At 34.5% G+C, this 15,855-nt stretch overlaps 1 protein-coding gene across 1 annotated transcript in view; it reads left to right on the top strand.

The window, feature by feature from the left end:
* The window catches only part of LOC120502972 (dynein heavy chain 5, axonemal-like), a 149,650-nt gene that overhangs the window by 7,897 nt on the left and 125,898 nt on the right, over positions 1 to 15,855 (top strand). Inside the window, exons 7-20 of the mRNA XM_039711017.1 lie at positions 1,035 to 1,106; positions 1,688 to 1,789; positions 2,678 to 2,864; positions 3,571 to 3,736; positions 3,910 to 4,003; positions 5,161 to 5,259; positions 6,632 to 6,813; positions 8,615 to 8,734; positions 9,547 to 9,748; positions 11,349 to 11,444; positions 12,200 to 12,373; positions 12,467 to 12,556; positions 12,990 to 13,145; positions 14,113 to 14,252. Of these exons, the coding sequence (XP_039566951.1) occupies positions 1,035 to 1,106; positions 1,688 to 1,789; positions 2,678 to 2,864; positions 3,571 to 3,736; positions 3,910 to 4,003; positions 5,161 to 5,259; positions 6,632 to 6,813; positions 8,615 to 8,734; positions 9,547 to 9,748; positions 11,349 to 11,444; positions 12,200 to 12,373; positions 12,467 to 12,556; positions 12,990 to 13,145; positions 14,113 to 14,252 (1,880 nt within the window). The remainder of the gene's footprint in view (positions 1 to 1,034; positions 1,107 to 1,687; positions 1,790 to 2,677; positions 2,865 to 3,570; positions 3,737 to 3,909; positions 4,004 to 5,160; positions 5,260 to 6,631; positions 6,814 to 8,614; positions 8,735 to 9,546; positions 9,749 to 11,348; positions 11,445 to 12,199; positions 12,374 to 12,466; positions 12,557 to 12,989; positions 13,146 to 14,112; positions 14,253 to 15,855) is intronic.

Genomic DNA, 15,855 nt, shown 5'->3' with positions numbered 1-15,855 from the left:
TGTTATACAGTTTTTTGTAATCCTTGGATAGATATTTAAGTACTTAGTCCCTGTTCTTGTAATGGAGGGTCTCCCAGCATTTCTTGAGCTGAGGTTGGCCTTCATCAGTAAAGTAGTGATTTCACGATCTGAGAGGAGAGCAGGTCAAATAAATCCTTGTTAAAAATTGAAGATCCTAACAATTTTTTAATGACTGCATGTTAAGTGTTTTCCAGGGCTTGTGCACTTCTAGTTTAGAAGTGCAGTTCTTCAGTGGTTTTCTATGCCCTTTCATATAATAACACTGCACATTACTCAAAAAATACCTTTAATAAATCCTTTCTTCCATTCAAATTCTTATAATAATATCCTCCCTGTGATATCAAGCATTAGTCAACAGCACATTCAGAGTAATCATTAAGATTTTTGATTAATTTTTATTTTTTTCCATCTCTTTTGGGGGAAATTGCTCTTCATATACAATGGTCTTTGAATATGGCCTGGTGATGCTTTGGTTTTCATTTTTGTTCTTATTGTTGTTGTTTCTTCTCAGCCCCAAAGAGCTTATGGCAACACTGTAATGCCAGAAAAGACATAGCAGAAAAATTCTTTCTTGCTTTCAGGGGCAAAGTGAGTTTCATTCCTCTGCCAATTGGGCCAACTAGAACGGATTTTCAAATTTGTTGCAGTTGAGTTTTTATTAAGTTTAAAGGATCAATACACAAAATAAACATCTTTCAAGTACAATAACAAGAAATAGCCTAGCTCACAAACTCTCCCTGTACTGCATTTTCTTAGGAGAGGTGCAACATTGCACCAGTCTGTCCAAAAGGAAATTTTTGGCATTCTAGAGTCAGACAGGGAAAAAACAGTATTTGATTTGAGAAGGACAGATTTTCAAATATCCTGCAAAGAGTTTCACTATCTCTTTTAGTAATTGATTTTTTTACAGTTTTGTTTTCAGCACATTTTTAGGGTAGGTAAATTTTAAAGTAAAATACTTTTATTGTATATTTGTGTTCTTTTTAACTGTATGCATTTGGTCCTATTTCCAGGACTTTACAGGAACTTGTGCATTTTTCCTAAGAACATCAGATGAAGTTATAACTGCATCAAATGTCTCTCAGGTCAGAGCGAACTCATGCAGTATTCACATGTTCATATTTTCTCAGACCTTTTTTCATGCAACTGGAGTCAGAAAAAAATGGGGAATGCTGTCATTAAAATGTCTAGTTTTATGGTTAACAGAAGGTCTTTTTCATAAGAGTAAGAATTTGTGATAAAATAAAATTCCAATAATTTATAAATTAGCTACTGCAGTATTATTAAAACCCATGAATTTAATTAATACAAATAATTATTAATTAGTCAATAAAACATAAAATTTAATGGCATTAGGGAATAAGAACCTAAAACGGAAGATTTTATTTTAAGTATTGAGCCTGAATTATTGAAATGCTGCACTTAAACTGTATCTTTTAGACTTTTAAAATAAAGATAATTTTGAAACTAACATAAGATTTTCCAGCCTCTCATAGTTTGTTGTGTATAAAAAAATACAGTTAACAGCCTTTTCTGACTTTCAGAGATACTCATGTTGCACAGTTATGGACTGTGAATGTGTCTGCCACATATCTAAATTTCACTCAAATAGTGTAATGCTGCAGAAGTTGACATGCATTGCGCTAATTTTTGTTTCTTCCCAAAGGAGGTGAATTTTGGCATGTTTGACTGTACTAATGGAAATATTCTTCAGGGCCTGGAATTCTTCCTGTCCCAGATCATGATACCAGCACTGAAATCCCAACAGGTAATCAAACAATCAGTCTTTTTCCTCAAGAATACATGGAAGTAAGGCTTGTGGCTGCTGCAATTCTGTGCATCTGTTGGACCTAGAACACAGGATATAAGAAGATAAAAGTCTAATATAGGCCTTTATGAGAGTAATGCAATTTGTACATATACAAATGTTTGAAATTCATGTAGCTACTCTTTATTTTCTAGCAATAGTGCCAGCTTTAATTATTGTGACAAAGGAGAACACAGCAACCATACCGAGGTAAAGCTGTGATGACTTTATGAAAACTAGATTAAACCTGGATTGTAAGAAGTGTCCAGTCTTGGCAGCACAAGGGATTAGTCCGTGACTTTATTCTTGGAGCATGGACAGCATGAACACTGTTGTATTCACTTCTTTGAGTTGTCCTCATTCTGTGGCACTTGTAAAGCATCAGTTTGTTCAGGGTCCTTGGAAGCACACGTTCAGAGGTGGCAAGTACAAAGAAGCTCACTGTGTGCTGAGAATGATGGTGTTGTATGCTGCTGCCATACGCTGTCATTTTCTCTCCCCAGGAGCAGAAAGGGACTTTAGAGTCTGTTGTCTCTGTTCAGAAGGAGAAAAATAAAGCTAAACAAAATACAGTTCAGTGTGAAATAAGTAACAGCTGACTTCAGAGTCAAGTCAGAGACTTTTACTTCTTAGAGTCTCATGCTTGTCTGTCTCTTCTTGTCTTACTGAGTAATTAAATCAATGCACACTAAAGTATTGATGAGTATATTTTAAAGGTCATGTTGATAAATCTTTCTATACTGCCATGAGTAATGAAGCTTTTCTAATGAAAAATACCTTTTGTGGTCAGGAAAAAAAGTAAGCACAACCCTCACTTTTTTATTTTTGCATAAATCATAAAATAATCAGAACTGGGGAGCTGTGAAAGAAGGCTTGAAGAGCAAACAGATACAAGACTTTCTGTATGCAGTGGATAAATTTGTGGGTACTTTGTCATCATCTAGACAGAATATAGAAGATAAAATTCAGCTCACAAAAGTGGATATTGATGTTTATGTCAGAAACTTACAGAACCCATCTGACTACATAACTGCAGGTGAGTAATTCCTACACCAAAGCAAACAAAATGAAGCTGTTTATAAAATAAATGTTATAAGTAAAAATTTACTTTGAAGAATTAATTCATTTTCCCTGAGCTGTTTACATTTTTCTGCTTACTCTTGCCAGGTTTGTGATTGTTTAATTATAAGACCATCAATCATTTGCCCATATTTTAGTTCATAGATCTTAAAGAATTAGGTAGTTGCTTGATATATCATGCAAGCTGGTGTCTGAATCTCTCTTAGTTTACTAGCCAAGTACTAGCTGAGTGAATCCATATACTAGTGTGTGTACTATTCTCTTTGTTTGATACTGGGAAATTCCTATCCAATGTTGTCTGACTCTGTGAATAAAACCACCAGTATTTATAAAAAAAATTACTTATTTACATATATGTTTTTGTAAGAAAAAGAGTAGTTATGTCTCTTTCAACAATAGCTTTTTACCATTTCTCATGAACTCACCATATTTCTGTTTCCATTGTAAAGGATATGCAATAGTAACAGAGTAGGTAGACACAATCATTATATATGTGCACCTTGTTGTTACAGTCGTAATCTTTTCCTGCTGGTTGGTGATTCAAATATACAGAATTTACAGAGGCTCAGGTTATGTTTGGCAAGAACATAGGCTTCTCTAGTTTAAATTTCTGTATTTATTTTTTGGTGCTTATAAAACTGTCCAATTCTATGTTTTTGAAGGCACTAACAGAGAGGTCACCGAGAAACTTGAAGAAGTGGTCATGATTTGGACCAAACAGATTAGACAAGTTTTAGTGGAGAGTGAACAGATTAGAAGAGAAGCTGATGATGTTGGTCCATCTGCAGAGCTGGAACACTGGAAGTCAAGAATGTCATCATTTAACAGGTGAAATCCCTGCATTATTTCTCACAGAGGCCTAAAAAAAAAAAAGGATTAAAAAAAAGTGTAAACTTATATTCCAGACAGAGAGAAAAAAAAAAAAAAAGGATTTTAAAAAAATAAGTGTAAACTTTTTTTATTCCAGATAGAGAGTATTAAGTATGTTTCTTTCTTCAAAGCCTTTTAGATGAGATCAAGAGTTCAAAAGTAAAGAAAATTATAAGTATTCTTCAGGCAGCAAGATCAAAGACATTACAGCAGTGGAAGGAACTGGTAATTACTACTTTCTAATTAGAATTTTAAATTATTACAGTACTGTATTGTGATATATAGAGAACTGAACACAATGCTAAAAATAAAAATAACTTTGATTGTTTATGCTGGTTTTACACTGTGGTTTATTATCCATTTGTTGGAACATATAGCATCAATGATCTTGAAATTAAATAGATAACTTGAAAAGAATTCAGTGCTTTTGTAATGTTGCTTTTATTAACATTATAAGTGGAAAGGTTGTGCAAAAGTAAAGGAGTGCAGCAACACAGCATTTTTCTGTCTCTGACAAGCTGAACCCTGTGCAGGCCAGCTGTAGAAGTCTGAAAGTCCTTTGTAATGCTTTTAGAGTTGTTGAGAGTAGACTTCTAGTGGCATAACTGCTACTTCATAGGAATGGATATCTGTAATGTCAACTTATCAGGCACAATTGTGGGCAAGCCAGAAAATAAGCTGTAGATCATATACAGTCAATGAGACCCCCACCCACTCCCACCCCCAGAATGTAGGTCTTCTACTGCTTAAGAAAGTATTCTACTCTTTTAAGAAGAGACTAGGAAAAGTTTTTGATTTTGTGATTACCATATTTGCAGACTTTTATGGTAAATGGAATTTGGATAATTGAAAATATCCGTACAGAGCCAGTAAGAGTCAAGGATGATGAACTACATTTCTTTCTTCCTATGAACTAGCCCTCTAAGTAGTGAATAGTTCCACCTGACACGAGCATAAGGATGTACAGGCATTAGTTGTGAAATCATTGTCCCTCACAAGTGTTTGTTAAACAATGTTGGGAAACACCCTGGTAACATTTCAGGGGTCTTGTCTAAGTTCTGTAGAATGGTTCCTCTGCAGAAACCATTCTGAAGTCTAAGTTGGATCCATAAGGAGGAAAAAGCTTTGCAGGTCTAAGTAAGGACTTCCTTTAAACCATATCCAAAATGTTGCTGACCTTGGAAGTTCATAGCAATTTTTGCATGTAGAAGCAGTTGTTTCTCTTGTGAAAAATAAATAGCATATTTGAAAACACTTCTGTGGGAAAGTGTTTGTAAGATTTAATCATAGCCTTGTGTGCTGTAAAAGAGAAAGAACCTGCTCAGAAAATTTTCACAGTAATAATTCTATTCCTTTCTTTTTTTTTTTCCTCATCCCTTCAGGACAGTAGTATAACAATTGCTGCCAATGAAGCTAAGGACAATGTGAGATATTTATATACATTGGATAAATTTTTTGGTCCACTTGCCCACGCTTCACCTGTAAGTACTGTAAAGGCACTTAATGTGAAATTCAAAGAAGAAAAGAAGGGCTTTTGTTGATGTGAAAAAGCTATTTTTCCTTTTAATGTTTAACTCTTTCACTTACTTATTAGTGGACAGCTTAATTCCTTAGGCATTAGTTAATTGTGCTTATTAATTTTGAATTAATCAGATAATAATAAAAATACCTTTTTTTTAAAGTAGTCATCATTCCAGAAGATAGTTGAAGGATATGAAAATAATAAGCATCAGATTGTGTTTTTCTTAACCCGGTAATGATCTGAATTGCCTTTGTGAGCTTGGGTCTCACATACGGCAGCTCTTCTGTCTGTATGCTTTAGTTAGGAATTACTTGGGATTGTTTTATTGCAAAAGTCATAAAATTATCTTAAACCTTGGGTTGAGCTGAAATTGGCCAGCTTCCACTTATTTTGCAGGTTAAAGCTCTTTCTCTTGTAGGATGCACTGTCAATAAAATTAATTTTCATAACCATATGGGTCTCAGAGTTCATTTTTTAAAGTGAGAATATGATTTTTAACTATACAGGCATTAGATAAAATTGTGTAAGCTTGCATAGTTCAGAACATTTACACATAATCCAGCTGGTAACAATTTTTCTAAATTATATTTTCAAAGCTTAATCTCTTTTGAATCCATTCTGCTATTTTACACTGCACTTCTTTTGCAAATATTCACTGTTCTGACATATTGGACTTGACTTTTAGACACCTTTGCCATACTTTTTTTATTCTTTTCTAGACCAGTCTCTTGTTCTGGGTTTCAGTGTATCTGGCTTGCATTAATTTCTCTGAAATATTTCTGTGAGACAGAAAATTCACTTTTACTGGACACTAGTTCAGTGTCCAGTAAAGGTGAGATTCTTTTTGCCTTGCTTCCCCCTTCTGGATTTCTCTTCTGTATAGACCTAGACAAAATGAGCAAAGGCCAACTTTCTTGTTGTCTTTCCTACAGAAATCCAGCTCTTTTCCAGCAGTGTATGAGCTCTTTTCTTCAGGCAGTATATTCCTCTGCAAAGCAGATTGCAGCACCTTCTTATACTAGAGGCCATGGCCAAGCAGAGTAGAGCCTCTGGTTTTCCTGTGGAAAATCACAATCTGTAAAAGACCTATTCACTTATTCATTGTCCTTTTCCCATGCGTTTTGACTTGGTCAAGGTGTGATAGTGAATTAGATGGTCCATTTCATAATGACAAAAACCACAAAAATATCTATGTCCACTGATAAACATATTCCCACAGCTGTCACACTTTTAATTGTGTTAAATTTCAGGAAACTCTGTCTTTCTGTCTGACTTCTTTCTGATTTCTGTCTTTCCCCTTTTTCTTTTTTTCTTTTTTTTTTCTGTTATAGGTAACAGTGATGGAACACATTCCCAGCTTAATGAACATTGTCTTTATGATCTACTGTACATCACCGTACTACAACACATCAGAGCACATGACATCCCTGTTTCTTAAAATCACCAATCAAATGATTAACACATGCAAGACCTATCTATGTGAAGGGGTTTCAAAAATCTGGGACCTGGACAGGTGATGGAATTTTAATAATTTCATTTTCTGTTGTTGACATTAGAAGTAAAATTACAGATTAATCATCAAGATGATTAATAGGTAAATTTAAGTAGCCCTTTGTCCTCCTACTAGTCACTGATTCCTGTGATAATTTTAAGTTGGCGGCTACTAATTCTGTGTAGAAGTAAGTACTCTGCAAAAACTAATTTACAATGTGTTTTGAAAAAAACTGTTCTTGGAAACTGCAATATATGCTAGTATGCGACATTGGATATATTGTCCACACAGACTTTTTTAGACCAAAACACACTTAAGAAATTTGAACTGGGAGCTGAAATACTTGATAAAACAGGTCCAAGGACAGACTGACAAAGTTCCATCCAAGATTTTTATTTTGCTGTTACTGGACATGAAAGTCAGTTTTAGGAAGGGAACAATATATAGTAGGGCCAAAACTACAACTCAGTTGTATTGTGGTACGTTTCAGGGAAAGGATGAGTTAGCTGCTCTACAGCTACTTGCCCAAGTGCTACACTCAGCATAAGTGGAAGCACAGAGGTGTTTGTATGAAACTTATTCATTGGGTGGTAAATACTGATGTCATTGGCAGAACAAGTGTGTCTGAAGGATGACAAGTGCAGGTAATATAGGAAGAACATATAGAGCAGGTCAATTATTTTCATGCAAAAAAAGAAGGGGGAAACCACAGAGAGAAGTTAAGATGAACATGACATCTGAAGTTGCCAACTAGGAAATTAATAATTTGAATAGTCTTTTGGAATAGTCTAACTAGAATAACATTGAGGGTATTGACATGAAAAGGAAAAGGTGTTACAAGCTTCATCAAAGCAGATAGTCAGCATGTCTGTGGTTAACTTTCAGCCAAGTCAAAGTGACACTGAGGTGACAGGTTAGGATACATAAAAGTAAATCTAACAATTTTGATTCCTCCTGTATTTTGGTGTTGATAAATGGAATTTTTCAGAAATTACTTGTAGTCAATTAAGTACTGGTTATGTTTATTCTAAAGAGTTAATGTAAGTAAAAGTAGAATAGTTCTTTTTTGTTTATTCTAGCTGAATTTATTTTAAAGACATTCTTCTCATTTATTTAATCGCTATCCCTGCAAAAGTTTGTCCCAGTTAATGGTTTCAGCCTGTAAATTTGACTATAATTTTAATCCCCAATAATCTTTTGGAAGATGAAAGACAAAGCCAAAGTGGAGGAACAGCTCTGGGCAAATGGCTTATGGCTGGTTTCCATGCCTCATCTATGCATCTCATGTGGCACTTTCAGGGTTAATGAACAATTGTGTGTAAGATGTAACTATGTGTGCCCTTAGGAACTAAATTCTTCCTGGTATACCTTTTTAAAGAAACAGGACTCTCCTCATCTTCATTTCAGTGTGGAAAAATACTTCTCCAGTTTTGTCTGCTTAGGAAAAAAACCCCAAACAAACAAAGGAAAACCAATCAGCAATACTCAGATGAGGAATGTGCAACTGCACAAGATGAGGAACTTGCAAACTGCAAGCATTTGGTAGCCAGCATTAACCTGTTATACATCCTTTGTGGACTAGGACGTGCAAGTTTTGGATTGATGACAACAAAACCCAAGATAAAAATATCCAATCTAGATAACAGGTTCAGTTCAAAACCTTTTGACTTAAAACGATCATATTTTGAGTGTTTGAAATGTAGTGTATAATTTTGTGTTCTTATTTTGCAAAGTTGTGCATTTGACTAAAATATTTTATTTTTATTTATACTCTTTTGAAGACCTTAGGATGATTCTCTGTCTTCTGTATTTTCTTCCTCAGGCAAGAATTGCTAAAGAGGATACAACAATGCATTTGCCTCAAAGAAAAGTACCAAGCATCCTTCCAGAAAAGTAGGGAAGAGCTAAAGGAAAATCCAAGTTACAAACAGCTTGATATCAGGTAAATAACTCACTCCAATATTGAATCATATTGATGAGTACAATTTATAAATGAGATGTAATTATAACTGCTGGGTAAAAGAAAAGCTAAATATTCAATTAAGATGAAGTACTTTTCATAATCAGAAGATGACCTTTTAATTTTTATTCAGGAATAAATCAGGCTTTTGGCAGTCATTTGTCGATTCAGCACCTATCCAATGGGACTTCAGGGGAAATTAGTAATTTGTTAACTGAGTACAAATAAATATGCATGGTATAAAATTGTAAAAAATTTGAATCATGAATATAAGTGAAAACACTTTCGGGGAATTCAGTCAGCTTTGAGCTGGCTTCTCTATCACAATGCCAAGGAGTGTTTTACCTGTATTGACACTTAAATCATGGGGCATTTCTTGGCATTGTTCATATTTTCTTCTCCTGCAAATATCTTATTTGAAAGGGTTACTCCTGTGAAATGTGGTTTAGGCTTTTAATTGACATGTAAGGATTTAGCATTTTCTAGTTTATATATGTGAGTTTGATTAAATCATGGGGCATTTCTTGGCATTGTTCATATTTTCTTCTCCTGCAGCTATCTTATTTGAAAGGGTTTCTCCTGTGAAATGTGGTTAAGGCTTTTAATAGACATGTAAGGATTTAGCATTTTCTAGTTTATATATATAATTTTTTTGTTGATATCTAATCATTGCAGTATTGTGTGTGTGTGTGTGTGTGTGTAAAACTTGATAGCAGCTCTGGTAGAATATATGTGGGTTAAATAAAAATCTGTTGCAGAGAGATATTCATAGAAATCCCTCTTTTTATTGCTAGTGAAAACTACATATTTGGAAAATTTGAGACCTTCTGTAAACGTTTGGAGAAAATTTCAGATATGAGCAATACTATGGAAAGTCTTTTAGAGCTCCAGCGTATAAAAATAGAAGGCATTGACAAGATCACTACTCAATACCAGAGCATTGCTACAAATACAAAATCCAAAGAGTATGATGTTCTGGACCATAGGAAAAAAGAGGTACCCAAATTCAGCAGTTCTGTGGCAATCATTCTGTTAATTCTGTGCTTTTCACTGGAGTTATGCAAAGAATGTTGAATATTATAAAAATGCATATCTTTTTTTGAAGTAACAATAATACAAATACTCTCATATCTTTTAATACAATTTGAATTTGAATGTGTTAGGGTAAACTTGTTTTTTACTTCAAATGCTTTTGTTAACTTTTTGTAACTAGGTTTTGTGATACATAATCTACAAGCTAATTTTCTTAAGCCTGATTGTTTTGAGATGCATGTATTTTGAACTGCGGAGTGAAAACTAATTTAGGTATGTTAACACTCCAAATACAGTTTGTATAATCTTAAATGTTACTTAGTATTATTAAAGATAATTGTAATGGCACTACTATAGCAAAGTTAGTGCAGGCACATAATTGTACATTTTAGAGGGAGAAGGGAATGGTATCACTCCCAGTGTCAAACAGAATGATAAAAACTAAAATGGCTTTTCAAATGCTCCAGTCTCATGTTTTAATCCTGGACATGCTGAAAATGAGCTGCTTTTATTGATCTATGGCCTGCTTGTTTTGCAGAGTTAGTGGCCTCACAAAAGAAGTTCTAGAAATATCGACTTACTCTCCTGATTTCCTGAACTAAAGTTTGCCACTGTCATTAGCTTTCCTTTAAACATTAACCTCAGGAGTGCTTTTGGCTTTCTTCTGACTTTGATGGCTTGTCTTTCTCTAATACTTGGTATGTGTTTCTCTAATACTTGCTGCATGGCTCCTTTCTGAAAAAGAGTATTTGCTGTTCAGTGAAATTTGGAGGGGTTAAAAAATGGCATGACTTCTTTACACCTGGGGAGTGCTTTTGGCTTTCTTCTGACTTTGATGGCTTGTCTTTCTCTAATACTTGCTGTGTGTTTCTCTAATGCTTGCTGTGTGGCTCCTTTCTGAAAGAGGCTATTTGCTGTTCAGTGGAATTTGGAGGGGTTAAAAATGGCATGACTTCTTTACACCTAAATGTTTGGAGCAATATCTATTATGTACTAGCTTCCCAAGCTTGTGCAATGGTCTCTTTGAGAGAAGTTTACATTGAACTGTTTTTGTTAGGCCTTCAGTATTTTGGACTCTTAAGAAAAAGTTGTTATAGATAAACACCCAAATTACTTGTAGGAGCTGCCAAATTTGGTAACAACCTCCATTAGCCTGCAAGGTGTTCTAGAGAGCCCACCACTTTACACTTGTCTTCAGTGGGTTTTATACCTGGACAGTGAGATAGACACTCTCCTGTGGCAGGGCTGCAAGTAGCTTTGCTCTCTCTGATGAAATTATGAGGTTTCCTCGGCCTGTCTGTGTTCCTCTGTGCTCCTTTGTGCCTTTGTATTCATGAAGATGAGGCTTTAATCATTTAACCTAGCACTGCTTATGTTTTGTTTGCTTTGCTTGGTGAGTAAATTACTTTGCTGCTGGTGTTGCTCCTGTTCTTTTTAATGCAGTGCTGAACACGCACTGGGTAGATAAAACAGATACCTGAAAGCTTCACAGAAATTATTTTTTGCTTATAAAATGAAAGCAGCCTTATAGATGATTTTTTTTTTTCTTTTGCTTTTATTCTAGTTTGAAAAAGATTACCTTGAATTTAAGAACCAGATTGCAACATTGTATGAATCTATACAGGAATTTGTGGATTCCTGGTTTGAGAAGACCTTAACTGTAAGTAAGGTACCAAATACAAACCCCTGCTTCTGGTGTTTGGAAGGGTCAAGTACCCATAGCTCCTACTTCATTACTGCCGGTGTTCTGTGCTGTGCTGGTGGCTGCCTGAGATGATGTTGGAGGACATCAAACCCATTACAAATGTTCTAGAAGTTGCTTACAGAAGTACTGTGAAGGAATGTTCATTCTTACTTGGTGCCAAGTGTATGTTCCATGTTTCCATACCAATTTCATAGCTCCATATTTTGAAGTTTATTTTCTTTCTTCATCCTTCAACATTCCTGTTGCATTTCTAAGTTATTCCTGTTTCACTGGCATGAATAATGAAATAATATCTGCCATCTGTTTCCTTAATGTCAGTATTGTTCAATGGCTCAGGCCCTGATCAGATATGAGATGTTAATGAAGTGTGAGTAAAGGTGTAGGTGTTCTACCACAACTGTTTACTGAAAAGAAGGAGAGAGGATTTGAGAGTCAGAAAACCCCCAAACTGTAGTGATGGCAGTTTCTTGGTTTATACAGTGGTAAATATGTCCTGTGTGGGACAAAATATGGAAATGGAAATTAAATTCACAAACTTGTCTGGATGAATTTTTCTGTATACTGTAGAAAATTACTTACAAATTTACGTAGCATATTCTAAATTAATTATAAATAAATAAAATTAATTCATAAAATTAATAAAATACTTTATGGACAATGACTTTCTGAACTGTTGTCTTCTGAAACAAATGCTCCATCTTCCTTTTTAGACTGAACAGATGCTGGGATTTCTGATGAAACTTGAAGTAATAGGAGAAAATAATATTGATCTAAATGAGAAGTATACCATTGTTCTTCAACAGTACAGCCAAGACTTAGACTTTATTCAAAAACTCTATCAGAAGGAAAAGGAAAATCCACCTATACCACGTAATATACCACCAGTAAGAATGAAGTAAACGAGAGAGAAAAATTAGTTTATTTCTTGACTGTTTTGAAGTTAATGAAAATTTAACCTCATATCTTCTGTGTTTTAGGTAACAGGGAAGATTATGTGGGCCCAGCAGTTATTCAGAAAAATTGATCATCCAATGATGTTCCTTAAAAAGAAAACCACACTTTTGAAGGTTGGAAATTAGCAGAGGAGGTTTTATCCTAATCTTTCAAGGATGTTATTAACAGAAAGACAATTTGCTTATATACTTCTACAATCACTATTCTAGCAGCTTGTATCCAAGCTCATCCAACAGTGGAATAATTTGTATACCTTTCTCAGTGAGCCATTAGTGCCTTGTATATGTCATTATATAGACTTTTTTCTATGAACAAGATCGGGAGGAAAAATCAGGAAAAGAGTTGAATACTACATAATAATTGAATTCCTAAATATATTGCTATGTTTCTGTGTCTTATCTTGTCTCTAAAACAACATAATTTAGAGATTTCTATTTCTTTTGTTTTCCTGTGATGGAGAGGAAAAGCCTTGTGAAGGGCCTTTCTGCTGTGTTAGACTCATTGAATTGTTTAAGAGGTGCTTTTTTTTTTTCTCTGAAATTGCAGACAATGGAAATGAAAAAAGTTATCAGGAACTACAATAAAATGGCTGCAGTTCTTTTGGAATTTGAGCTTATTTATCATAGGGCCTGGTGGAGGTTTGCTGATCAGGCTAGGAATGCTCTGTGTGCTTCCTTACTTGTCAGGCACCCAGAAACCAAGGTAAATATGACCTATTCTTTCTATTACTGTCACATGATTTAGTATTGCATATGCTACTTAATCATATAATGGATAGACAAGAAAGCATTGGAGTAACCTTAACCTAAATAGGGTTAAAAAATTAGCTACTTGGCTTGAAATATTTTTTCCTTTTTGTGTATATTTATAATACGTCTCATAATGTTTCTTCTTCATAAGGCTTCTGTCTTATTCAGGGTATAAAAGGGGCAGTGTCCAGAAAATACATATCTACTACTGAATTATCTACATTCTTTAGCTATTGTTTCCTAGCTCATTTTCTATATTAACCAAAATTTTAGTCAAGGAAGGAATTTTTTGTTGGGTCATGGTCTTTTCTGCAGTGATCAATATCACTGTGTTGAATATATTGCAATAATTCATTAATTTGCTTTCAAAATTGATTGCTGGGGCAGAAAATTTTACCATTCTTGCTTCATCAATTTTTTTTCCTGCTGTAGTGCAGAGAAATTATGGTTAAAATGTGGCAATTTTTGTACTAATGATTCCATAATGGACAGAAAGAACATAGTTTTCAAATTTATGCAGCATCTTAAAAACATCTTAAAAGCTTCTTTAGTGCCCTCAAAAGTGCAGAGATTAACCTTCACAATATTTCTCCCTAGTTACTGACAGAGAAGCTGAGTTGAAAAGGCAAATTAACTTCCAGAGAATGTAGCTGCAGAACTAGAATTAATCTTGGGAAGTCATGGGAGCCAAGAGGTTAGGGCACAGTGAAGGAATCACAAGAAATTGAAATCAGTGTGAGATATTGGTTGATTAATACTTTGGAAAACCCATATATTTCTAGAAGAAGAAATTAATATTTAAAAAATCCTCTCCAGTCAAGTAATTTTCTTGTCTTTATATGATCCAATTACATCACACTACATGCAAGTACCCAACTAATGTCTTATTTTCTATTCCTTTTTTTCACTGCTACATGAAGGAATTATTTGTAAACTTAGACCCAATGGTTCTGGAAGTACTTTATGAGACAAAATACTTGAGAAAAATGCATTTTGAAGTTCCAGATGTTGTCCTTGGCTTGTGTGCAGATGAAGAACAGATTAAAAGACATCAAAGGGAGTGAGTGAACACTTTTTGGATTTGTTTCTCATCTGCAAAGGGGAATCCCTGCTTTTGAATCTGTTGCATATATTGCTTTTGGTTTATTATAATTTTTATCTTTGATGGAGTTTAATTGAATTTTAATTGCTTTCCTCTGTATTTCCATATGCACATGCTGTTGTTCCTATTTAGAGACATGTCTCATTACTTGGAAGCATCTACATGTTTCTGTTTTGTCACTTCAACAGCTGCTCTCTAAGTGAAGCTCCTAGGTAGTGCTATTGTTATTGTTACAGTGCATCTGTGCACTCTAATATTGCAATTACACTCCAAAATATTACACTTCGCATCAGAAGGTTTTTTTTTTCCTGTTAGAAAAGTAAGTTGGAATTTACCACTTGATTACTGCACAACCCAAACATGTCTAAAAGGAATATGTTGCCTAAGTTATAGCTTTGTCTCTCACGTTGAATATCTAAATTCACTTTTCCTGATTTAAAATTATTTCTTTCTGTTTCTTGTAGCAGTCCAAATCTCTGCTGCAAGAGTTCTTTCATTCTCAGGGATGCTGGTTGTTAATTCTAGAACTCTCTAAATAGGGATGTTCAGTGTTAAAAAAGCAATGCTTTGTGAGGGGTGTTCTTAAATTTTTAATTAGAATTGGACAAAAAGGAATGAAATTTAAAGAGTTTCATAAATAGTTCAACTTTTCCTCTCTTTTTCTGTTGTTGAAATTTTGAGTGTTTCAGTCTTACGATGCAACATTTTTCACTGATTTTCTGTGGAGTGTTTAAGGACAGCTAATCATAAATTTTTAGTGTGCAAGGCAAACTCTGTGTGCCACAGATCTTCAAAAAGCAAGAGGCCCAAATTTTGCTATCCAGCAGGAAAAAAAGTACAGAAAATATTTGTAGTAATAAAAAAAGGCCAAACTTAGCTTCTACTCTAAAAAAACCTTCATACTGACTACCCAAGCAGAGAAGAAATATTTAGGGGTGTAGATTTTTGACTAACAACATTTAAAAAACAGTTCTGGGTATAATGTGAATGGGTTATCTCAGTATATGGTTTGTAACAACAGTGTCCAAAAGAATGCTTTTAATCTAGTCCAGAACACAGCTATTTGTGGTTTTACAGCAATTTTTGTAAGGAACCCATTATGTATCTGACCTATGAATTGTATTTCCATCTAATTCTTGTTTATGCAGTTCTTTTGTGCAGCTCCATTTTCATGAACTGTATTATTAAGCCTTGTTTCAGAATTTGGACTCTTTTTCTTTGGAATCCAGGGTTCCAAGTGGTTTGTATGTAGCTTTTCTTATAAGCAGTATAATATCATGGTATATCTTCTGAGATGGGAAGATGGAAACAAAAATGCCATGTTTTCAATTTCCTGTTTCTATTTTTCTTTTTTAAATTGTAAATAATTTTCCTTGGGAGACAAATTCTGTCAGTTGATCACAGTCACTTTGCTGGAGGTATTTCTTCAGTCTGGTTCTGCTGTTAATAAGGACTAAGAAGCCTGACTGGAGTCAGGAAGAGCTGGGAAGAGTTCTTATTTTTATGATGGGATCAGAACTTGCAAACCTTATTAACAGAAAATGTGTCCAAAAGTCTGTGT

This window comes from Passer montanus, unplaced genomic scaffold (genome assembly GCF_014805655.1).
Source record: "Passer montanus isolate IOZ18808 unplaced genomic scaffold, ASM1480565v1 scaffold24, whole genome shotgun sequence".
Classification (NCBI taxonomy): Eukaryota; Metazoa; Chordata; class Aves; order Passeriformes; family Passeridae; genus Passer; species Passer montanus.
This window is presented reverse-complemented; position numbering and strand designations above follow the sequence as displayed.